Below are 26,680 nucleotides of genomic sequence, written 5' to 3'. Positions count from 1 at the left end.
ATCGATCATATCTTATGTCAAATGATTGAGGATTTTCAGTACTGGCAGGATCTATTCAAACATAAAAGTTCCCTTTAATTATCGGTTTTCTGTAAATCAAATCCAATGAGTAAAGTCCAGCCTTATATCTCTAGGATTCTTACTATGTATAGAATCAAAAGAGTTGCACCATAATCACAATCAAATGTTCAGCATATTATCAAGGAATACCTAGACAATCGGGGCTCGTAAGATAATGCTCAACTAGGGATGCGTGCGTAAAACTGCATGTTTCAAAAACGAAAGAATCTGAAATGGATAAGCCTCTAGTTTGAAAAGTGTACCGCGAACTACGACCTCAAGACATATATATATATATATATATATATATATATATAAACCGAAAGCATTTCGAAAATTCTCACGGAGAGTACGTTCGTTTTTTCATATTCTCGAGTTCCTCTTTTATTTTATAAAAAAATCGAATAAATTAATATAAATATATACATTACTTAACCATGAAGTAGGTAATAACAATATAAATTAATATAATAATATATATTTTTACTTAATTGTGAAGCAAATAATAATAATAGTAACGATAATAATAAATAAATAATATATAATAATATATACGTTTACTTAGCTATAAAGTAAATAATAATAATAAAGATAATAATAAATATAATAATAATGATGATGATGATGATAATGATAGTAATAGTAATTTGTCAAATACAAACAAACTTTAATTAATCTTCTACATTAACTTAATTATGAAATTCATTTTACTTAACTAAGAAAAAAATACAAGATGATTCTTATTTATGATCTTAATTCAATCTTATGGGCCAATTTATAAAGTATTTAAACAGGGATTGTTACTTGTGAAACTTGAATAAGCCAACAATATAATAGATCAAATGCATTAATATAACGGCATAATAAGAGTCGATCGAAGAGTGCAAAATGTATTTTTAATAAGGATATTGAATTGTTAAAATTTTCAAATATATAATGATTGTATTAAATACGAGTAGAATTTCACTATGAAACAAATAATATATGTTTTCCATCATGTATGTACTATGCATGATTTTATGTATTAGTTTCCCGTGCATGACATGAGCTACTCTACTAATATATTACAATGCATCTAACCAAAACCATATATGGCCAATTGTACATATATGCTCACTGAATCATAGTTGAAGAATTCCACTAATTTGTTGTGGTCCAATTTTGTTTTGACTTCTCCTTTTCTTTTCTTATCTCTTGCCATAGATTCCTTTCTCAGGAAGGTACCTCTTTTTAATTTTTTTTCTTTTTGCCTTTTCGTTAGGAGGTTCTCGATTAAATTATTGGCCAACCGAAGACAGTCATATGTTTTCGCTTTTTCTTTTTCTTTTTTCTTTTTTTCTTGATAGAAAGTCGTCCGTTGAATTTTCGGCCCATTTGATTTCGCAATCTGATTTTAAGATTTTAAATATTATTTTAACTCTACTCACTACACAACAAAAGTCAACAATACAATTATGACTTTTCATTTTTCTTTAATCTTTTTAACCATTCAATTCAATTTTTAATAATAAATTCTCTCAACTATTTATTACTTTTTTCACAATTCAACAATATAATTATTACTTTTTTTCAACTATTCATTACTTTTTTACTCTTTTTCTCATAAATTCAACACCACAATTATTACAAACCAATTAAAATCAAAATTTAACTCAAATCAACTCTAAAACCAAACACACTAGTAATAATTGTGCAAACTAGAGTCAAATTTTTCTTTTCAAGTCAATAAAGTAAGTTTGATGCAATAATATCACTATCAATTTGGAATTAAGAAGTCATAATTGGTTTGTCGATCAAGGCTTTAGATGTCGGTCAGAGCCGAGAGAACTAAGGGATCGGGCCTAGACGCCCGCAAGACAACACGAAGCGTTGAGTCATCTGAACCAAGACATAAATGCTATGATAAAAAGTTGACTAATGTCCCAAAATGCATTGATAGAAAGATAAAAACAATGTAGTTTTAGTGCTAACTGAGTTTGGAGTTGAAGAGTTCTTTCCGTACCCTGCCTTCGTTCACCAAAGCATGCAAATATAGCCCCTCCATTATATGTCCATTCATTTAAGTTAAAGTCAGAGATCAGAAAAAGGAAAAATAACAATCAGAGCTTTCAAGGCTAATACTTCTTTAATTTTCCAAAATATGGCCAGACAAATCCGAAAAGGCCCATTTTGTAGGGCCTCTTCGGCCTGCCCACTTCCGGTAAAAATTTGGAGAAAATGGTTATTAATTGTAAATACATTCTTAAATTTTTGTACAAATTAATGTATATTATTTATTGTCCTTGTTGAGTTCATAATATCACATACATATAGGTATTGCACTTTAAATTGAAAGACCTATTTGGACAAACTTTTCCAAGAAACCGGAAATGAATTTCTTATTTACATAAGGAAAAAAAGTAGCATGTAGATGATCTCCGATGTACATTTTTTCTTTCCTATATTTCAGTTTTCTAAGAAAATATTTAATTAGAAAATTATTACCCAGCTAGACCAAGGCACTAGCAAAATAAGCGAATATATAAAATTGTTCTGTGATTTGGAGTAGAATGTGTTAATAATTTTCTTCTGTTTCAACACCATAACATTCACTCGATTTCCATCCGCGAGATTTTCTTACTCCCCCTTGTAGTCCCTCCTGAACTCATGGACATCTCCCGTACGAATAATGAATATATAACCCATGGTTGGAAATTCCTAAAGGAAATATATCTTAAAAAACAAAGATTTCAAAATGAGATCATCCCATTAAAAATTATAAAAATTATTTTATAAATAATTTATTTGCTCATCAGACAATTTGCATTTTCTTGAAATATGTGTGCAATAATGTCTCCAATTCTTTTTTAAAAGGGTCTTGACGAAATTTAGCATTTTTTTTTTCCATTTTAGCGAAAGTCTTACGAAAGAGACCTCGAAATTGGACTTGGAAGGAAGAAGGGACCACTTCTCTGAGCATTGTAATAATTTTCACGCAGAAATTGGGACAAAATATGTAATTATTTTTTAAATTTGTCATTGCATTAAATTTTGTTATCCTATTCCACGAACGGGCCCCGTAACAGGAGATAAGGAGCGTTTTGTTAATATGCTCTGAATATTTTAGGTCTTGATTAATTGTTCGTTTGTGTTGTGGGGGGAAATCTCTGACGGTCGCACTCATTTCTCCATGTGCCAACTGCAAAACAGATTGCATTTGTTGTTAGCCTTACCCATCATCAGTAAAAAAACTCAAAATTGATATTAATAATTACCCATTTTTAGCACTGTGATTCACATTACGAAATGCCTCGATGAATGATAATTGATTTCCATAATGCCATTCTCGGAAATTTCCAAGGGAAAAAGCTACTTGCGGAAACGTTCCTTCAAGAATGAGGATGCTCATCATCAGAATCTATATTTACGTAGATGTCCGTGATGATCAAGAATTGGGATGGTAAACGTCTCGTGATAATATGGCCTGATCGGCCTTGTGAGACCGTACGATAATAGCGAAGCAATGGGTCTCGTGGAACCCCTAGTGAAACTCTTCGACCTAGGATGAGTACAGGCTGACGGCTAAAGGGCCTCCCATCAAAGTACACAGCTTCTGTTGGTCAAAGCATGACGCACTTATTGTTAGTTAATGGGATTGCAACCATTGGCCATGACGAAGACTAATGAAGATTATAATGGTACGTCTTTGCCAAAGCTTAAAGAGAAACTAGAACGTCCGTATTCGAGCTGACGAAGACAAATGATAATTAAACCCTCTGAGAAGGGCCATTGACCTCGCCGTCTAATTTATCAGTATATTACTTAAATTATGAGTAACCAGTCATGTGTATGCCCACTTATATATGCTCCGATATATAGCACCGAGTAAATACACCGTCAGAAGACGACCGGTGCAAATTTGCAAAGCATGCCTTTGGACAGTCGGTAGAGCAGAGCAGTTTCCTCGAGGGGAGGACAATGTATATTACATATACAGTTAGTTACTTAGTTTTGCTTTCGACCCAAAAAAAAAAAAAAGAAAGAAGAAAGTTAGCTTTGCTCATTTTAGTTCAACAAGTGAACAGAACAAAAGTCCAGCAGAGGAAAAGAGTGTCGTTGGGTGGGCGGGTGGGTGCAATTTGGGCATCACATCACCATCATCCTTCACTGGGCCACCCCCTGATCCACCTCGAATGGCGTGCCACCTAGTGAGAGGGAGAAGGATAGAGTCCAATCAAGAGAGAGAATAACCATAAAAATCTTTAATATAAAGTTCGATTTCATATTACGACCTGTGTCGTATTAGTTAACGGTAAATTAAAGGAATCATACTGTATCGATAAACGAGCAGACTAATTTACGAGTCGTTGTCGAGGTGGTGGTTATATTGACATTGTTTACCATATTCAAATGCTACATAAGTGCCAACAAAACAAATTATAAATCTTTGCAATCATATATCTTTGCTCATAATTCGGGGTGGGGATGTGGAAGAGCAAGTTGGACTTTCAATTGTCTAAATCTGGTCTCCGCTTCCCTACAGGTTCTGACACCCCGCCTGGCACATCTCCACCCCTCCGGCAGGGCAGCGCGGGCGCCATGGTCGGTCACCGCCGGTCTAGGAGCCAATTAAATGGCCTCCCCTGCCCCTCTTCTTTGGCCGCGGGGGAGGGGGGGGAGAGAGAGAGAGAGAGAAGGGCATACCAACCAAGTCCTGGGATCAGGGGGTTTGATCTCTCCGACAAATGTCATGTGAATTGTGGGGTTTTATTTCTCACATTTATGCACTTTCCCTGCTCCTAAAGTGAAAATTTTCGACAAAATCGAAAAATACAATTACATAAGTTCACATTTAATAATTTAAAATTTTTTAGATTCGATTTTTATGATAAAATTAATAGTATTTATTTATTAGGTTTTTTATCAAGCACATATGATTTTTCTTTGTAATTGAAAATATATATATTTAATTAGAAGATTTCAGTGGAAAAAAAAAAGCAATTTAATAGGATAATTTTAATAAAACAACTTGGGTCAAAGAAAGAGCAATAACCTGCTTTAATGGTGGAAAAAAGGGGAGAGTTCATGCACCTTCCTTCATCACCCCAGCCTTTGGACCTCTCGGGTGGCCGAGGGATCTTGACTATTGTTCGGAATGTATCACTAATTTCTTATCCATGACTAACTTTATATGTCATATTACCCATCACATAATCGAAGATCGCCTCGATACAAATTTTCCAAGCAAAAAGTATCAAAAGATATTTCTCATGTTTGATTGTGCAAGATAGAAACAAGTTGATTTACATACATATATGGACCCAGTATTGAGCTTAGTGCTGGGACAAATCAATCTTACATCCACGGACATATAAATTACATAGATATATGTATATATTTATTGCATACACGCACATTGTACGTGCATTTGATCATTTGGATCGCTTTCCCAGGAAAAGAAAGAAAAAGAAAATTATCTGTATCAATCGGCCTGTTTACTGCAATTCATCTATTGCATTGGCACATCCATTAATTAGCATCTCAGAATTACCAAATTAAAGGAAATACAAGTTGATGAATAAATGAAGACGAGTGAATTTCTTCGACCGAAGAAAATTGATGATGCGGGCAGAGATAGAGATAAGACGCGTCTTAAATATTCGTCTCTCCAGTATCATCATATAGTATATCCATAGGATCGATTAATTTCTGCATCTGTTGGCAGAATAATCTATGGAAATTTTGGCTCTTCGTACCTTCTAAACAATTAAAAGACAATATATAATTAAAGAGGAAGTCATGCAGTGACGTACACTTTTGCCTAATAATAAAAAAAAATTCATCTTCAATACTAATTGTAGGATTACCTGTAATTTTTTATTAACTATTTGAATTTTTATTTTATTGTATTAGTTTTATGAATATCATTTATAATCGAAAAATAGTTAGATATATATATTGAGATATTGCATCAGTCAACCCTTCAAAAATTCAACGTGATGTATACATATATATATATATATATACAGTGAAATGACTGAAGTGCTGTAGATGAGAGGATGATTGTCCGATAGAAAGCCGAGGAATATTGTTTCGGAGTGGTGATTTAAGCCCTACAATGGGATATTTAGCTCTATATCAAAGGGCTCATTGAAACCCACTAGGAAATAGGATTAAATATTTTAGATAATAGCCCCACATAATGGGAGCTTTTTCCTTCTTCTTTTTTTTACTTTTAATCAAAAATCAGACTCGTGCTCTTAAATGAAACCACGCTATTTATTTGAAATAGTTTTATTTATTTTCTGGTGAGATCATGAAATATTAAGATGAGAGTAATTTTGATCGGGTATCTGTATGTCTTAACTAGTCACGAAGTATTTATGATAGATTTTATTTGAACTCTTACACTGCACATAAAGTTCGTCCAATGAAGTGTAGCTTGTCAACCGATGACACCTCATTATTTTTATTGATTATTTAATATATAATTGAAGATTATATTCTTCTGAATTTTCTATATAAAGCCCCTCCACTTTCATATCCCCGGCCCTGGCCTGCTTGATTGATATTGGTCGGTTCAATAGGTATATAGCAACTTTCACTTCAACCCCTCATCTTTTATTGTCCATCAAACCCCAATACACAAAAGCAAAAAGAGAAGGCCTTATCTCTTCGAAATTATAGAGAGAAAAGAAAACCCTAAAGTTGAATTTTCAGACATTGATCCCATATTTCAGGCCTTTAAAACTCTTCCCCTTAAGCCTCATGGAGTCCGACAATATGATGAAGCTATCGCCCGATGATCACATGGAAGTCCTCACATTCCTCATGCAAATGGAGAAGCTCCCCGAGTACATCGACTCGCAGCCCGACAGTGGTAATCTCTCATCATTGTCGCCGGAGACGGCCGGTATCAGTCTCGACCTCTCTGGGAACTCGGCCCTGTCGCCCATGTTCCACTCATCTTCCACTTACAACGGAAATGGTGTTCCGATCTCCGAGCCAGCTGGAGCATCACGTCAGCATGCCTGGTCGGGTGCTTATGCTTCACCTCCACACTGCAGCGGCAGCCGGAGGGGCGGCAGCGGTAGCAACGCGGTCGGTTCGATGGCAGAGATGAGAGAGATGATATTCAGGATAGCCGCGATGCAACCGATCTACATAGACCCCGAGGCAGTGAAGCCTCCAAAGCGGCGGAACGTAAGGATATCCAAGGACCCGCAGAGCGTTGCAGCGAGGCATCGAAGGGAACGGATCAGCGAGAGGATACGGATCCTTCAAAGGCTCGTACCCGGTGGCACGAAGATGGACACAGCGTCGATGCTCGACGAGGCCATCCACTACGTCAAGTTCCTGAAGAGGCAGGTGCAGACCCTGGAGCAGGCTTCCGTCCATAACAAGCCGAACATGGTAGGCGGCAGCAGCTGTCTCGGGTTTCCAGTTGCTCACATGAATAATTCTCCTAATCTCTTGTAAATTAGTTTTATCACATTATAATTATCCCAGTGATGTTTTTATTCTGTCTCTGGTTCGGAACGGGACCCGCGATCATATGTGAGGGTCGTGCATGCAGGTTAGATTATATATATATATATATATATATATCAGTATAACTATCTAATAATAACTAAGGTCCCCTTGGAATGGTGGGTTTCGTGAAGATATTTGGAAGAAAATGGAGTGTTAATTTTTTTTTTTTGAAAAGGTCTCTTCTTCTTTTTGATTGTTCCTCTTTTGGGGGCTTTTTTTTCTTCTGTTCTTCGAGATTTTTTTTTCCTTCGCAAGCGGCTCGTGGGCAAAAATAATTGGTAAAAATTAAAAGATTTAGAATTTGATTTTCTCTTTCTCTATTCCTTTATTAGACTTATGAACCTTCATCGAAGTCGAGAAAAAATGAAGCATTCATATTTTTCTTCGATAAAAACAAAACTTTATGATTTTTTTATTGCTCCGTGTCCGACCCTCACATCAATTGTAAGTCAAATAGATATGATGATCCATAAAATTTTGTACTTGATTCGGATTGTAACTTCTCTATGTGCAGAATTGGGGAATGATTTCATAGTTTAGTTCGAAAGATCCATTCTATGATCAATTGCTCTAACGTGCCATGAAGACCGTGAACCTCTCCATAGGACAACGTGACATATATAAAACCGTCAGTAGAGCGTAATTGCATGAATAATGATTATTTCGGAGTCAAAAGTTTCATTTTTTAAAAAAATTTCTTCGTTGCACCTGGTGATACATATGCGCGAATGTATAAGAATCTCGTGGAACGAGGGGCCAGTGACTCGGCCACGTAATAATATCTCAGTTGACATATCATCAGTGGAGAGCCTTTATCTAATAGCAATAGGTTTCGGCGATGATTAAGCAACTAAAGCTTCATACGTGGTATGGCATATTAGATATGGTAATGAGAGACGTTGATTCTGCCAAATAAAAAGAGTATTATATGATCCCTAAAAAAAATTTATTTGAATAACATGAATTAGTTAAAGTGGTTAATAGTTCGGCATCTCTTTCTCTTAGGAAAAGTTTCATATTTGAATACTATAAATGGAGAAAATTCAAGACTTGAAGAGCTTTATTCCTTGACCGGATTCGAACCTAAATTAATAAAATAATTATTAGAATTCTGAATATCAAGCGGTGCACACTGAAAATCTATTTGACAATTAAAGCGCAAGATCACAAGTACTTTCCCCACTTTTACATTGCTGGACTCGTGTATGAGATATATTTTCAATGGACTAGTTTGTGATATTTTAACTTTTCAAAAGTTGAGCTGCATTACGAGATGAAATCATGAAAACACTCAGTGGTGGGCGCTCGACAATTTTTTACTTTGAAATTATGGTTGGTTTTTCTAGAAAATTTTATCGTCCTTTTTTTTCTTTTTAAGGAATAAAATTATAAAAAATATTACTCTCATAATTTTATAGGTTAAGTATTTAAAATTACTGTCCATTCAACAAATGCTTTTATCGGAATTTGAACCGTATGTTTTTTTGATGGAAGTTGGTGAAACTTAATTTGTTAGTTTTTATCATCCTCTAAATACTTATAAAAGTCATTTTTTCAGTGTGCACCTAATAGTCTAATAAATCTCAACTAATGCAGTTCAAGTTGAGTCGATCAAATAAAAGATAAATCTCTTCGGTGTAGAATTTTTTCACTCATAAAACTCAAACCCGATACCTTATTTACAAATTTCATTACTATGAATCAAAAATTTAAGTCATGTTGCATCTATTGATTGATGCATCTATTGCTTGAGTAATTAATACATCAACACCAAGTGCAAGGACAGGTTGCTTAAAAGGTTGGAGATTTACCCTATCATTAAATAAAAGGCTTGCACCAGCCTCCCGCAATCCTTTTCATTTTGTTTTTATCTTTTTTTTTTCAATAAAAAAAAAAGAACGGGACTCTTCTTTCATCTCTGATATTGGTGATTGGGGCCGATCGACTGAAGATCTGATCGGACACTTTACCTGATTTCAAATGGGATAGGCAGTTCTATGAGAAACGATTGAATTGGAATTGGATGCGTCCTTTATTAATGATAAGCTCACGCAGTGGTCGATCGACTAGACATTTGATCGGACACTAAATCTGATGTTCCTAATGAGGATAGGAGAGTTCCAAGAGAAACGATTAACTTTTTATGCATTCACGATGCGTGACAATATGAACAACAGATTGTCTTCACTCAATGAAATTTGCGATTCCTGAATGAGAGAGGTGAATTAGGATCGACCGCTCGCATAGGTTTTTTCTTATGGGATTGTCATGAATTTCCTCAATGGCCTCATAATTAATATATTTGACCTTCAGCCATATCGGAGTTGCGATTTGCTCATCTTAATACACACAAAATGGCAGAGGAGACCTGATTTTTTTTTTCCCCAAAGAGAAGACATGATATGATGGATGCGAACCCTTCACGGGAAAAAAAATAGAGTCGTACACGCACCAAAAAATATTTTCACAGGTCTCCTATTTTCATCAGCTTCAACTTGCAGCCAGGATTCAATGTATCACACACATATCTCCCTCCGTCGAGAAATTATTACCCGAACCAGATCTGCACGTCAAATATATATGGACAAATACGCGAGTTGGAAGCCGACACATAAGTGAATATTAAACGAAATTGTCCAATTTGGTGTCAGTTAAGCCATAATTATTGATGCAAAACTTTCAATAAATACGCATGAGGTAACCATTGGCTGATATTATTAGGTCATGCAATAATTTCTCGTCTGAAATTGATCAATCCCCGAAGCCCTCTCTCTATCTGTCTTGAGGACAAGTAATATTATATGAACCATTTTATAGTCCTTGGCGTGACATTGGGTGCACGATCAGAGCGATCGAGCGAAGCAACAGAAAAGAGGCGACCAACTTAACGACTGTACGAGCAAATACACTGAATAGAGATATAAAAGGATTACGAGAAGTCGTATAACTATAACGATGACTTAGCTAGCAGTCGGGATTCAAGTAGGCATCCCCGACCCTCAATCACAATTAACAGTAAGTACGGATCCCGATAAGCAGAATGGGCTTGCTCAAGAGTATCCGATGATAATTGCACATATCTTTAAAAGGCCTAACAAGATGGGCTTTGACGAAATCAATTTGGGCTGGACTTTAGCACTCAATAATGACCTCTTGCCCAGCGAATTAAGTTAGAAATAAGTAAAAATCTTTTACTTAATTGATCCAGTCGTCTTGCACAGCATTTTTTAATTACCTTAATAAATTAAATAAACTTGATTTGCATTTACCAAAACAAGCTGAATCCAATTAAGTGTTGAAAATTTAATCTCAGCACTTAATTTATGTTATCAAACGCACCCTTAGTATTGTGCTTCAAAATGGGGAGTGGAATTGGCCCAGGACCTTAAATTACGAAGCCTCTATGAATCTCACCACTACCACTGTTAAGACGGTTGTGGCTAATACACTCCTATGGAATCATAATGTGGTCCAGAAAAGTCTGGCCGTGAGAGTTGAGGCCGGGCAAACCGAAAGTTCTTTGGCACATACTCTTATGGTTCCGATCCCACTCTCCCCGTGCCCCCCTCCATTTCTCGGTTGGCTATTTTGAAGAGATTGCCCCTTAAGGAGAGGTTGGCTAGCGTACGTTCGATGTCTTCTTAACCTAATCTTGTTTCCGAAGTTGTACATTGCCCTCTACAACTTGCAACGGGTATGTGAGAGTTTTGTGCTAGACAATGCCCAATATTTCAAAATCAATATGAAGACATGGCGGGTCAGCATGGGCGGCCCAACACTGGGATGTCAATCCAATGATCATAAATGCCTCATGAATTGTCCATGAAATGGACGTTGCATTTTCCCATTGTCTGCACACTGCACTTATGCTTCATGCTTTTGCTGTGATCGTTGATTCATATTTGTGCGCCGATCGAATGCATTTCTCTAAATTATGTGTATTTAGGAAGTTCAGGTTTTACATCTTGTTTGGATAGAAGGTTATGGGGGTTATGTAGGAGAGTGTTATGGAGGAATTTAAACAATTCATGTTTGGCAATTAAAAGATAGAGGGTTATGAAAATTTATGGTGGGATTACTTAATCCTCCATAACCCACTAAAGACCCATATATTCATTCCGCCAATTTTGAATATTATGAAGGATAAGTTGTTAAAAGTCATTTTTAACCCTCCCTTTTTCACAAAATTGTAATAATGTCATCTCTAACTATATTACTTTTTGCTCGCTCATATATATGTACCTAGGTGGATATATATACATATATAGATATTATAAATCCTTTTCTTTTATCTATACACACCTCTATCACACACACACATATATATGTATATATCATCTAAACTCTATTTTTTTTTTGTATCTATTGTTCGTCCACCTTTGTCTACCTTGGTTCTCAAATATATATTCATATATGTACTTAAATATCTATTCATTACACATTTACACTATACAGACGTACATATAGACATATATATATATATATATATGCATTATATGTATATATTGTAAATACTATAAAATCTATTATTTATCTTTCTTAGTGCATTATATGAAATGGGTGTAATGGTAAAATAATATACCTATAAATATTATTTTACCACATATTTTCTTGATGCTATCAAATATGAATTACGAAGGGTTAAAAAGAATTCCCTTATAAACCACCCCATTCCACCCCTCCATAACCCATCCCATTATCCAAACTTGGGGTAACAAAAGAAGAAGATTCAATATGTATCTCTCAGGCTAAATAAGAAAAGCACATAGGTCTGATAGTGGATAAGGGAAGAGGGAATAAAAAGGAGTCTCACCTACTATTACCTCTTGATTCCATGATGATAACGAGTGTTATACTATTACCATACTTCTTTAATATAAAGTGTATATTGGGGGTGTGCACTGGGGACGCGCTTGTGGCCCAATGGATAAGACATCTCACTTTCTAATCAGACGTCGTGGGTTCGAGTCCCACCAGGCGTGGTTATCCTTTGCAAAAATGAATTACTTACTCATCTTCTTACAGAAGTTTACTTTTTTATGGAGCCATCACAATTCGAATTTGGAACCAAATAATTCCTTGAAGCTTCAATGGAATAAACTATCGGAACCACCTCTTTCAAGAAGTATCCGAACGCCAAACAAATCCATTAATATTTCCTGGAAAGTCATTGCCAATCCATCACATATCTTGCGTAGAGTTTGCGGTTAAGCTAGTGGCTATTTTTCAGCATGGACATCCGAGCTTGAGATACATCATACATGTGTACAACTAGAGATCAATTAGAATTCATTTGTTTTGTAAATAACAATGTGAAACGGTCAAATACGTCCTGAAAGAAAGATGGACTTTACATCAAGCGTGCCATCGAATCACTTTTTACCTCACATAAAATCTTGAACGTCGGAATGCACATTTCAGGAGACCTTCTGTCTAGCTTCCGTCAAGAACTGAACGGGATCAACTAACGTGGCATTGTTTATTGTTTGTTTCTTTCTCTCTCTATTTTATATGACTGTTAGAATGCACACCTCAGGAGACCTTCCGTCTAACTTCCGTCAAGAATTGGACGGAATCAACTAACGTGGCATTGTTTAGTATTTGTTTCTTTCTCTCTTCCTTTTGTTTGAATTTCTTAATTATAAAGTGGATTCGAAACTTTTTATTTTTAGAAAACGACCCCAATTCTTCTCTCCTCTCTCTTATTCCTGCACCATCTCTATCATGCGTTTTTCCTCGCTCTCCGATCAACTCCCCTCAGCTCTGCCCTACTACCACCAACCCCAATTTGACCTCTTTAATTTTTTATGTTTCAATTTATGAGCAATGATGTCGCGAATCGAAGCACAAGGACTTCGATTGAAGGACGTCGCTCTGATTTGAGGCATATCAAAGCCCTTGTGCAGCAAATTGCAGCAACAAGCTTCGATCACAGGCTCTGCTCCCTAGGAGAGCTTTAGTTGAACCAATTCCTCTCCACCTTCACTCCCTTCCGCCTCTTCCATGTCCCTTTCCCACATTCACCAGACCCTGATCCCCGCGACATCTAAGAACCTAATGACTTTCAGTAGCTTTCCCCGGCTCGCCACATCTCCTATATTTTGTTACCCCACAATGCACCCTCGACTTTTCCTTCCACGGTCTTTGTGAGTCAATTATAAATACTTTTTCTTTTTGTCCAATGTGTATGTATTAGTGAGTGAGGAATGTTGGTTGTTGATGTTAATGTAAAGTTAGACCAAGTGTAGGGAGTGTCGTCGAGAGACTGGAGGAGCAAGAGGATGCCGACGCCTCCTGTTGTTTCCAAGGTCAAGAAAACCAAGACGAAGTTCTACTCGTATGTTCAATTTCTTTTTTTGGGTTCAATCTATTACATTCTTTATGGTCTTATCAGATAATTGGATCGCTATAGACCTTAATTCTTGTCAGGTCTTACAAATAGAGGTATAAGATGATGAATGATGGGAGCATTCGGTGTTTGAAGGAAGGCAAAAGGCACAATGCTTATTTGAAGGTTTGATTCCTTTTCCTTCCATTCCCTTTTGATCATGATCTAGTTGAATAAAGTGTGAACTGAGAGTCATCGGGTTCCTAGATGGGGTGGAGGTGAGAGTCTGGTGAATGTGGGAAGGGGCGTGGAGGAGGCAACGAGGAGTGGAGGCGGAGGGGAATTGGTTCGATTGAAACCCTCACAGAGAGCGGAGCATGTGATCGGAACTTACTCCTGCAATTTGCAGCACAAAGGCTTCGATCAAAGCCGCTTTATGCCCCGAATCAGAGCAGCGGCCTTCAATCAAAGTCCTTGTGCTTCGATTCATAGAATCATTGCTTAGAAATTGAAAAAGAAAAAATTAAATAGGAGAAATTGGGGTTGGTGGCAGCGGGATGGAGCTAAAGGGAGTGTGGAACGAACGGGGAAGAAAAATGCATGAGAGAGATGGTGCCTAAATAATTTAGAGGAGAGAAGAATTGGGTTCATTTTCAAAAATAAAAAGTTTCGAGTTCACTTTATAATTAAGATATTTAAACAAAAGGGAGAGAGAAAGAAACAAATAACAAATAATGCCACGTTAGTTGATTCGGTCCAGGTCTTGACGAAAGCCAGACGAAAGATCTCCTGAAGTGTACGTTCTAACGATCAAGGTTTTATGTGACGTAAAAAGTAATTTAAAACATTCTTGATGTAAAGTCCATCTTTCATGGTGTATTTGACAGTTTTCTCAATAATAATCTTAGTTGACTCAACTCAATTTTATTTTTTCTCAATTGAACAATACAATCGTTACTTTCTTATCTTTTTCTTTAATTTAATAATAAATTCTCTCACGTATTTTTTAAATTATTTTTATAATTAATTTTTTAATAAAAAATTCACCGTCTACTTTTACATCTATATAACCATACATATATATATATATATATATTCTCACGCATCAATATATTTATCATCACTTGTAATCATTGTAAAAAATTAAGTCGAATTAAATCATGATGCAACTAAAAAATCGAACGCAAGTTGAAAAATTTTATGATGTAATCACTTTTTTATTATAATAATATTTTTATCCTTTTGATTGCAGCTATTAATAAATAACATGGTCATTTCACGCTTTAAAAATAAACGCGCCTTACAATAATTCTCCGTAAAATTTTCCATTAGTTGCACATTAATTCCCCTCATAGACTTTTTCCTAATTTTTTCATTTGAAATTAGATAAATCCCTAAAGTGAATGAATAACTTTGAACTCGGGCAAAAAAACAAATGAATAATTGGGGACATGCGGTGGTGGCGGCCCACCCGACGGCTGGCCGCGTAATTTAAAATCTTATTTGTCGTTTTATGTTGTCTACCCTCTGCTCCACCTCCTACAAGGCGGTCCTCATAAATTTGGAAAAAAAATCACTAAAGTCACTTTTTTTTCCACAACCTGATAATCATAATGGGCCGACTAATTTAGCTATGAGATTGATTAACTAAAAGAAAAAACTCTTTTAATCTCAATTTCCTTCGTACAAGATTTGAATCTTGCAATTTTTCTTATATGAAATATCCTAATTAAAGTTAATACATCATATCTAATAATAAGCACACTTAAAAACTTAGTAGATATTGGCAAAATTATAGTTCACTTTTTTTTTTATGATTAGCAGAGTTATAATTCATAGCATTACAAGCATTTAGGAGAATTTAGTAATATTCTAATTTTTTTCGAAAGTTTAACAATCTTTTGTATTTTCAAATCCATTCTATCAGCACTACCCCATCCTCTTAGATTATGCCGGAATGGAGTAAAATGAATGGAATGGTTTCTATAACATGAAATATAATTTTATTGCGAAAAAAATATTTTTTTATTATATAAACTTGAAAATGTGGAGGAAAATAATTAAAAATGATGAACTTATTTATGAAAATTTCTTTCTACACATATTTTTAGATATATAAATCTAAAAAAAATTATCATACTTAACTAAAAAGTACTTGAAATGATGAAATGGGAACACTTCAATTTTTATGGAAATATCATTGCGAAGGCTATGCAGGAGATGTTTTTTATTTGCATTCATTCCTTTTGGAAAGAACTGCTAAATTAAGTTATGGTTTACGTGAAGAAAGTATCAATGAAGTTGAACAAAAAAGATCATCCTAATGGAATGCACTTTCCAATTCATGAAGAAGACATTAAAGAAAGAAATGAAGGCGATGATGAGATATCGACTTCACTACATTCCTTTTGATTTCAGTGTACTAAACGTAACCTTATATAAATCTAACGCCCTCGGTGCAAGAAGAGATTGTCCACATACAAATCTAAATTTTTTTATTGCTCATCAAGAATAATGAAGTAAATTATCGTCCTTTTTTTTTGTTTAATTTTGCGAGTAAGATGTGAATAAATAATTTTTCAATGTCAATCGACGTGAGTTGATTCAAGCGGTTTGACGTTTGTTCATCTTAAATAATGTGTCGTGTTCAAGTTTTGTGATCGGAGACATCCATGTCGTGAGTCTTACCTCATTTAGTGAACTAACCTAGCTCGAATTGAATCCGTTGGGTTTTCGGATACTATGCTTCATTAACGCCCAAAAAAAAATATAACTCTACAACGTCTTCACCGAAAAAATAATTTCTTCACCTAAAAGAAATAAATTTACGGCGTCGGCACCGAAAAAAAGAAAAGGAAAGGGAGACCGGGCAGCTGCACAGTGTCAGGGACACGTGTCAGTTGACACTGTGATTGTCCTTAGCTGTAACCCAATCACGTCTCTTCCACTGTCTGTCCATGTGCATGTGACCTCACTGACCCCGCCTGCTCCCTTATGAAATTATTGAATTGAATTTACCGTAACACTAGTATTTATTCGTTTTGCATGGTAAAACAAAATTCGAGCTTGGAGATTTCCATGATGCCATCAACCCACTATAACAATCTTCTATACTTATCAAAAAATTATCAAAAAAAAAAAAAAAACCAACCTTCATTGCCATGGTCCATGTTTAATTTAAATCAGTTGTAAATAAAAGGAAGCATTTGTTGTTGCTCTCTTTTTTTTTTCCCCTCTACTCCTAAGAATGACGTGTTTTTTTAATCAAATTCCATGAGAATTTTTACAAGTATGATGCAGAAGTGTATGGCACCATTACCTTAATTCAAATTGCCTTGTTTGACCATGTTGCCATTATCTCGAGCGTTGTAATTGCCATCATAAATCTTTATAATCACTACACTTATAAGCTTTGTCAACAATAATTTTATCCATAAGAAATTTAAAGGAGATAAATAGATAGATTCAAAATTTACCATAAGTATTTTGTAGACAGAGTAAGCTAAAATCTAAGCAAAATTATTCATTTAATTAGCTTAATATACTGCGCAGTGTTATCAGAGCTGGACTGGATATCGAACCGATCGAGCTATGGGTTTATGGTTTCAATCGGAGATTCGATGAATCGGACCGCATGTTTAATTATAAATAAATATTTATTTATTATTTTAAGAAAATAATATAAAATATAAGAAAATAGCAATAAATATTAGATAATATGTGTCCAAAAAATATAAGGAAAAAAAATTTATTTGCATCTGATTGCAAATGACTCGTAGAACTGAATGAGCTTTTCTAATATCAAAAGAAATCGCCTAAAGAGATAGAATGGATTAGAAATGGCATACAACAACTTGAGTTCATCTTCCATTAAGCGATCTTGCTCTTGGCAACTTTGTTCATGTTTCATCATTTCCTGAGTTTGTTAGTCCTAAAGTTGTCTTTTTGACAACTCTATCTTTTCACTGCATTTCCTTGTATAATCAACTATGAATTCGGAACCCTGAGGAGAATAGGCATCTGCTGGATGATACCTGAAAGCTTGTCCATTACATAATTTTAGGAGCACATCGAATAAATTAATAGGACTGGGAAACAACAATAGCAAAATTATCCAAACACAAGCTAGCGCAATTAATCATACAGAGGAAGACATGAATTGCAAGTCCTTCGGGCTGCTGCTTGTAACTGTTTCGGCCTCGAAATAGTCTTGAAGTGCAATAATGTTAATGGTGCTGCTCTTCAAGCTCCTTATAGCCTCTACGCTCGCCGGAGCTCCAGCGATTATGGTTATGATCAGAACCTTGTATGCAAGGGCCATCCTTCTTAGCTGCCTCCCGTCAATTTGATCAAGCGGGTCCCCTGAGCTCGTGATCACCATTAGTTGGATATGCCCGTTGGCGATCATATCCCCTGCATGGGGCCATCCCTCATGCATCTTCAGGACTCGTTCCGCTGGAATACCCGCCAATTCAAGGACTTGGGCCATCCCCGAGGTCGAGACTATCTTGAACCCAAGGTCCAAGTTTCCACAGCAATCGAAATGGAAACAAGCAAATGGGAAAAGTCGAGCAGAACCGAAACTGAAAGTGCAGAAGGAGATGGAACCTGAGAGTGGCCGAATTGCAAGTGCATAACCCAAATTGCAAGTGGAAGGAAATTAATCAATACCCAAATTGCAAGTGTAGATCATCAATCAATATCCAAATCGTTGGAATGCCGATAAAACCTCTCCTGCCAAAAAGAAGAAAGATCAAGCAAAGTCCGATAAAAACTCTCCAGCAACTTTGATCTGAACTTCTCTAAGATTGGAATTGGAAGATGAGCTGAGTATGAACTTGAGACTAGAAGATGAGCCAAGAAGAGGCGGGAAGGAGAACGGAAGGAGAAGAGGAACTCAAGAAGAGAGAGAAGGAAGAAGAGGAAGCCAAGAAGAAGCGATTTGCAATTGAAATTTCGACCTTCGCTCGTCAGTTCAAAACTTCACATGGAGACTCCGATATGGATACTTCAATAGTACTTGGACTTGCAGCCTCTACAACCGAGAAGAGGAGAACCGGTGCCGAAGACTAAGGTTTCGTTAGTTTCGACTTTTTTTTTCACATTTACATTTAGGTCCTTCATGTTTAAAAAATTTTGAACCCATCCAACCGGTCGGTTCACATTGGTTCTATGGGTTTGCCAAAAAACTGCTCGATTTTTTGGATTCACCGGTCTATTTATGGATTTTTTATTTTGTAAGCTAACCGGACTGGATATAGGTTCGATTTTCGATTCAACCAATCGAACCAGTCGGTCCGGTCCGATTCTGATAACAGTGATACTGTAGTCATAAAAATTAAAAAAAAAATATTCAGATACAACTATGTTGGGTTTAACCTTCCTATTTGGAGCAGGAAGAGATGGGCTCAATTTTATTAAAATTTGATCTGAGTATTTAATTGGCCCATGATTCATCTTTAAGGGTTTCTCTTTCTCAGTAACATAACCGAGAAAGGGGTAGCCTATCAGTTGCTGCAGAGCAGCCGAAAAACAGCATCAAAGCAGTAGCTGAGCACGAGAAGACAAACGACAGCAGCTATAGAAAACAAAACCGAAGTTGCAGAAATATAGAGCTTATTCAAATAGCGACTAGCTGGAGATGGAGTCTTATTAAGACGTCAAGTCAACTCTAATCGAGATGAATTTTTTACAGCGGTTTCACGACTTCTGAGTTATTGATCCAAGAGAATTTTCTTTGATTCGAGGGCTTTCCCTTAATGAACAATAAAGTGTAACCGCCACTGATATAGTGAAATTGACTCGGAATCAGTTCGATGATTTTTTTCATGCGTCACAATTTTTCATGTTAAGAAGTTTAATTAGACTTGACTAATTTAGTAGAGTCGGATCAGCTCATTAAGAAATAAAACTATTCCGACATAAATTTTCTATATTCAGAATAACTTCAACCCAAGACTATTTTGATCATAACCCACTCCGCATCCATGTATGGTGAGTATTTTTTTTCCCAAGGAGCTATTTCTTCTAATAGTAATAAATATGTTGATTTTATTTTATTCATTTTTGTAAAGAAGGAATTTTTCATTAGAGTTTTGTTTATTTTCTGCAATATGTTTATTTTCTCTTCTCCCGAGGCATTCCATATTATTACTCATCCGCTCTCCACAGTGAGAGCGAGAGAGAGGCACTGGTCTTATTGAATTCTCTTCCCACTGCATCTCCGCACTCTCTCTCTCTCTCTCTCTCTCTCTCAAACTCTGCTGCTTCAATGGCGTCGCCCCCCGGCCTCGGCCTCCTCCGCCTCTCCTTCCTCCTCTCCTTCCTCCTCCTCTCCCTCCTCGCCTCCACTCCAGCGCGGGCTCAGATCCTCGACGACACGCGCCTCACGGACTCCGCAGCCCTCGAGTGGACCGGCGCCTCCCTCTACGGCTCCGAGTTTGACAATATCGTCGGCGAGGACGAGGAAGAAGAAGCCTCCGGCGACGCCTTCGCCCGCAGATCTCTGTACTGGAGGTCGCCAATGAGGTACTACATCTCGTACGGGGCGCTCTCGGCCAACCGGATCCCCTGCCCGCCCCGCTCCGGCCGGTCCTACTACACCCACAACTGCTTCAAGGCCCGCGGCCCCGTCCACCCCTATTCCCACGGCTGCTCCGCCATTACCCGCTGCCGGAAATGAGCCGTCTCTGCCGGAGTCCGAGCCGGTGCAGCGAGCACATTTAAGTCCATCGACCAGCTGGAGGGGTTTGAGATTATTTACTTTTGCCTGCTTCCTGATGGATCCTTAGCTTATGCTACTACTTACGTACTAGCGATATATAAGATATATGTGTCTGGGGAACTAAGTACGCGCGGGTTCGTAATGTTTGTCGACGGCATCGATTCGATGCCCTCTCGGTTTTAATATTCATGAATTAGATATATCATATCTTATACTATATGTCTTTGAACCCCCCGATTGATGTGTTCGGTGGTTAATTGAGTGATTCAGTTTTATAATGCTGCTCGATACTTGTCATATGTTACCACGGGTCCATATACGTCGCCACTAATTGCACGGTCCAATGAATTAATTAAGTTCCAGTTTGGAACTTGTCATGCGTGTACAAGTAGTTGGTAGTTAGTGTAGAGGGGGAGGGTGCTTTTCTTTGGGTGAATAGAGCGGGAGTGTGCTTATCATTGTAGACATCATAGGAGAAAGATGGATCTGGAAAAGGGAAAATCGTACGTAGTCAAAGATCAAGCTGATAATTTAGCAGTGTAAAATGTCAAATTAGTGGAATTCTTTTGGATGTGTACCTTGATATCTTGATATTAGGAAGCTCAGCGGGCTCTATTAAGGTTAAAATTCTTCTAATTAAGGATTTTTTATCGCAAAACTCGAATTCGAAATTTAACTTTAAGGGGATAAGCTTATCTTTATGGGTAAATTAGCGGGATTCTTGGCAATTGTAATCACCGCTTTCCACTTCTAATCATGATGGGTTAGTGAAATCAAATCATCTTTCTAAATAAAGTTGGTTGATTGATCATAATGGGCATGGCAGACATTAGCTGTCCAATGTGTGCATAGATGGACTACAGCATTAAGTTGGGGACCCCAAATGGACCTGTGGCCCGTGGGGTCGAACGGTGGGGGGGGGTGGGCAAGATGAGGGCGTGTCGCATTTATGGGTGCTTTTTCGAGTAGTTCAATTGGAAGGCTAATTGGGCAAAAGAATTTTGACTGTCCATAAAGCCACGATGTTCGCCGATAAGTTTAAACTTTTAAATCAGTTGGACCTCGTGTTCCATTTCGTATGAATTAGATGGGCCTACTAATTAATATCTTCTCCAATCTGCAAAACTATAATGATGATTTTCATATTGTTGTGGAATACATTATTACATTCCTCACCCGATACCAAGCTCGCCCGGAATGCACATCACAAGGCGATGATCAGCTAGTGACCCCAGTCGAATAGATCAGAATTTGATGTCAAAGGACAAAAACAGTATTAACATTCGCGTGTATAACCATCGGACAGGATCCGAACCGAACATATGTATACTCGCGTAAAAATAAGCCCATGTGCTCACTGTAACATGACATGAAGCGAAAAGCTTAATTATAAGTTGTCACTGAAAGGTGCACTTGTCTTTGAGGGGAAGACCGTGAGCCATCTTCTTGGGGTCCATGACGACCGAGCAGATGATCCTCTTGCCGAACCTGGGCTGCACCAGTTTCCCCAGGACATAGGCCCTCGACCTCACGTGGAACGTTAGCCTCAGCGGAACGGGCTGTGTCGGCACGCCGTTGACGCTGCTCAGATCTGATCCTCCGCCATACACTGGGATGTTGCTTCCCTCTAATATCACCGCGATTGACCTCTGGCTCTTCCTCGACTGGTAAAACTCGTTCACCTGTCCCGAAAAATTAGCCAGTGAGTCCAGTTTTTAAAAGCGGACTTTTATAAATGCATCCATTGCGTGGATCACGTGGTATTCGGAATAGGGACCGATATAAATTACATGATACTACTACACTTCTCCGATGCCGATATCATTATGTGTTATAATGGTTTTTCTCAATTGGTTCATGTACTGTCACCAGGTACGGTGGAGCCGTGAGACTCCTTCCACCTATAACACAGAATCACTGCACTGCACGACCCAACTATATATATCCTGGTGACATGTCTTAAGTTAATCTATATCTATGTATATTTATATCTTATCTATCATATTCATACTTTTATACTATTATATAGTCCGAAAATTCTTTCATCTAACTTTTGATTTTATAAAATGTCCATGTCCACATAAGAAATTATGGGAGCCGTCAACTAAAGATAAATTTTATAAATTTCATAGAATAACTACTAATTGACTACACTGATTGTTAATTTCTCTCCCAATTTATCTCAACTTTTCTTCTCTCTTTCTCCCTCTCTCGTCCATCTCGTGTTGTATATTGATTAATTCAATAAGTGATACTTTATTTTTATTTTTTGAAAAACTGATATTCTCGGTCCTATAAATTTGAATTTTAATTAATTTTGATTCTATAAATTTTAAAAGTGCGGAATCGGTCCTATATGTTTGTTTCGTAAGACACTTTTGGTCAGTTTCATAGCCGGTCGTAATGTGTCGATTTCTTATTGGCTAAAAAATTAAAAATTTAAAAGAAAAATAAAAAAATAAGATAAAAAAATAATTTATTTACTAGTCTAATCCCCTTCCCTTTTTTAAAAAAATACTTTATTTTTTATTTTTTATTCTTTCAATTTTCAATTTTTCAGCCAATTAAAAGTTGACAGTGAATAATTTAACAGCGTCAAGTTCACATTAGCAACTCTGTTATAACCGGTTACAAAATGGATCAAAAGTGTCTTACAAAGCAAACATATAAGATTGATTTGGAAACTTTAAAACTTATTGGACCAAAATTGATGAAGGCCAAACTTATAGGATAAAAAATGACTTTTTCCCCCTTTTTCTCCTAAATATGAGGCCGCAACATGATAAGTGATACACTTTTTTTAGTGTGTACCTTGGTATCCCTAAATCTAACGAACCCCGACTAATCCAATTCGAGTCCATGTGTAGTGGGAAATTTTTTACATAAATGCTACATAGATTTAAAATCTATGTAACACATCAGAAAATAGTAAAAAGTTAAAATTTATATCTTATTTAAAAATTATTTTCTTTTCTTTTTTTTTTTTGAAAACAGATAATTATATAGGTTTTAAATTTATGTGACACCCATGTAAAAAATGCTCGGTGGAGAAAAAGAGAGTGTAGCATATTGGTGTATGCTCTCGCCTAATAACCAAAAAATTTCAGGTTTGATACCCAGTGAGATTACCCGTGCTCCTTTATTAATAATTAGGCTTTTTATTTCATTGTAATAAATGCATAGACCTCCCTTGTAACCAAAAAGGGGAAGCGCTCAGTGGAGGATTGGCTCTAGTATGTAATTATGCGGGACGTAGTGATGACAGAAAAGTCTAAAGTGCAATCACTTTAAAGTGTTAATGCATGCAACAAATAACTTAAAAATAATAGTAAAATAGTTTGAGAAAAGTATACGTCTTTTGAATAAGTTATACATATTTTGAAAAATTAGTTGAGATATTTGAAGCAAGTTACATAGATATCTATGAGTTTTTTATTACGTCATTATAATATAAGCATTTTAAGGAAATTTTACTTAAACTTTTAGTAAAATACTTGAATACATAGTATCACCACTTTTAGTGATTGCAACTTAAATCTCTTAGTGATGACAGGCTTAATATATTAGGCTGAATATTTCTGTTAGTTCCGCAGTCGGCTATACCACCTGACATGGGCAAGGAATAAGTAAATGACTTTTCCCGGTAAAAGGAGGAGCCCTATTTTCTAGCAGGTGAGATTGACTAGCTCCGATCAAACCAATGTTACTGAAGAATTAACTGCTTGAAAGGCTAATGTCTCGCACATTAGAGATTAGAGGAAATCAGTTGGAGGGAATATCGGTACATACAGTTCCGGTGGCGAGGGTGAGCTGAGAGTAGGAGAGGTCGAGCGGCGAGGAGGCGACATGGACTCCAAAGAAGGTTCCCGTGTTTCGGAATGTAAGCCTGACCGTGGAGTTCATGGTCACCATGCCGGTCGCCACCCCAGAGTGATCTGACCCTGCTTGCACCACGAACTGATCAAACTTGATAGTCTGCACCCGTAACACAACATCAGACATATATGTACAAAGTTAAATTTGAAATGACTGCACCAAATTGATCTAAGATTGACGTATGGTTAATTCTATGGTGCTATCACCTTCATAGTGATCCTAGGCTTCTGGGGCCGACTCGCGCCCCACAAGATCAGGGCAAAGAACGAGAAGAGCATGAAGAACCCTGCAACAAATGCCGGGAAGTAGCAGCGCCGAGGAATGATTCCTTCCTCCCTATCATCCCCATCAAGGAGGCCCTCCTCCTCGATCACATCAAACTCCTCTTTCCAGGGCACACCACGACGGGAACCCCTGCGACCGTGCTTGGTGTGCTTGAGGGAACCAGAGAAACGGGTGGAGGAGGAACGATTGGAGTGGGGGCCAAGGGAGGAGTTTGAGTGGGAACGGGGAGGGGAACCGGCGGGGCTGAGGGCAGCCGGGGTGGAGTGGTGGGATGAGTTGGTTGTGGTCGCATCGTGAGAGTCCCGGGACGGGCTTTGGACAAAGTATGCCGGGCGGCCGCCTCGGGCTGGGGAGGAGTTGGGTGGTGATGATGGGGTGAGGCTGCTCACTTCCGAGTCCGTCTTAGAGAGGTTTGTCGACGACATTGCCGTTTGCCCGTTTGCTTAGTGAACCACCAAGCAAAGTTTGAGGTAATGAAGATCAGATGGTTTCAGGGGGGGGGGGGGGGGGGGGGAGCTAGGGAGATTTCAGTGATGCTCACTTGGAAGCTTCAGTAATCACAATGATATTGGAGTTTGTGTTTTCTTAATTGCATGGTGCATATATATATATATTCTTTTAATCCTAACACTCCGAATTACGAAATCAAGCTTTTTTGTCAATATTTTTTTTTTCTTTTGGAAATCACGAAATATGCTCATCCCCCTATTGACTGTATAATCTCAGCTTAAATATCAGCTTATTTGACCACAAAATACTTTATATTTCAAATTCTTCCATTACATGCAGTTTACTACTAAAAACCAATAGTTGGGTTCAAGTGATTTATCCTTTTCTTTTTTTTCTTAAATAAGATTTCGGTTTCAAGTCGTGCAACTGGAGAAAATCCATGATTGAAAAATTTTTATCCCTTAATGGTTCGATTTCATTCGAACTTATTAGGCTCAATTGAATTTTCAAATACCAAATGATATAAATCGAAAAAGGAAAAGGTTCATCTAGCAGTTTACTAAATGATGCGCACCTCAGAGGTCAATAAATCTTGTTTTTTTTTCGGTGAAGAGTAAATCTTGTTTTTACTTGGAAAATAAATCTATCTAATCATACAAATACTACTATTATGTCTTCTTTAATACGCGCTTTTTTACCATAACCTCAGTTCATTCAACAATAAACCCTTAAATTCATTCTAGAGTTCGAAAATAAGAGTTGAAAAATCATCAAATTGTAGGTTACATGTTCATTTTCTTACAAAAGAGTGAACCGAAGGTGCCCCCAAATTCGACAATCAGGGAAGGCGACATCACGCAGAGACGTACGGAGCTGTGTATTTTTATCAAGGTTGGGGGTGGTGCAGAAACCCTAGCTACCATGCCCTTCATTAATAAGGACAGCAGGTTGATTAATTTTTCTATTGTTTCTGATTCTCTTCCCCTTAAGATCTATCGATCGCGTCCATTTTAGGTTGCAGGGGGCACGTTGTGCTTCGGTTTCTTTATTATTTCCAAAGAGGGCGTTTATGAAGGTAATTAATGGAGGAAGGAGACATTGACAGACTGTGTGTTCCCCAAATTGATTAATTATTCCTGATTTTTGCCTACCGGTTCTTGTTTTACTCATGGTCATGAGTTAATTAATTACTAATCAATTTGTCTTCCCAAATTATTAAATGACAAAGCAGTCCAACACTTGAGTTCAGTGCAAGTGATTTTGCTTTGTCGGAGCCAAGTGTCGTAATGCAAAAATCAATTGTAGAAATTCAATATATGAATTGGATTTGTCATCTAGCTTGGGTTCGATGTTATATTCCTATTGCTTTCGGCTTCGCTCGGTTACGTGTCACGCCAATCCGTCGGCTTTGTAGTTTGCTTTAACGCGTGTTACATAATTAATCT

General features: G+C 37.1%; 3 protein-coding genes across 3 annotated transcripts; 2 read left to right on the top strand and 1 right to left on the bottom strand.

Annotated features, from left to right (window-relative positions):
• Positions 1-6,608: 6,608 nt before the first annotated feature.
• LOC116199241 (transcription factor HEC1-like) lies at positions 6,609-7,562 on the top strand. The gene has a single exon (XM_031529537.1). It carries the CDS (start codon positions 6,808-6,810, stop codon positions 7,516-7,518), a length of 711 nt encoding a protein of 236 aa, XP_031385397.1. The 5' UTR covers positions 6,609-6,807; the 3' UTR covers positions 7,519-7,562.
• A 12,484-nt stretch (positions 7,563-20,046) lies between these two features.
• On the top strand, positions 20,047-20,906 carry LOC116198666 (protein RALF-like 34). The gene has a single exon (XM_031528869.1). The coding sequence runs from the start codon at positions 20,172-20,174 to the stop codon at positions 20,580-20,582; it is 411 nt and encodes a 136-aa protein (XP_031384729.1). The 5' UTR covers positions 20,047-20,171; the 3' UTR covers positions 20,583-20,906.
• Positions 20,907-21,929: 1,023 nt separating this feature from the next.
• Positions 21,930-25,278, bottom strand: LOC116199271. Its single transcript, XM_031529567.1, has 3 exons — positions 24,707-25,278; positions 24,414-24,599; positions 21,930-22,306 (listed from the first exon to the last, which is right to left on the bottom strand). Exons 1-3 carry the CDS (start codon positions 25,208-25,210, stop codon positions 22,022-22,024), a joined length of 975 nt encoding a protein of 324 aa, XP_031385427.1. The 5' UTR covers positions 25,211-25,278; the 3' UTR covers positions 21,930-22,021.
• Between the last annotated feature and the right edge of the window lie 1,402 nt (positions 25,279-26,680).

The sequence above is a fragment of the Punica granatum genome, chromosome 3, assembly GCF_007655135.1.
Source record: "Punica granatum isolate Tunisia-2019 chromosome 3, ASM765513v2, whole genome shotgun sequence".
NCBI lineage: Eukaryota > Viridiplantae > Streptophyta > Magnoliopsida > Myrtales > Lythraceae > Punica > Punica granatum.
The sequence above is the reverse complement of the archived record's forward strand: the minus strand, read 5'-3'. Positions and strand labels throughout refer to the sequence as shown.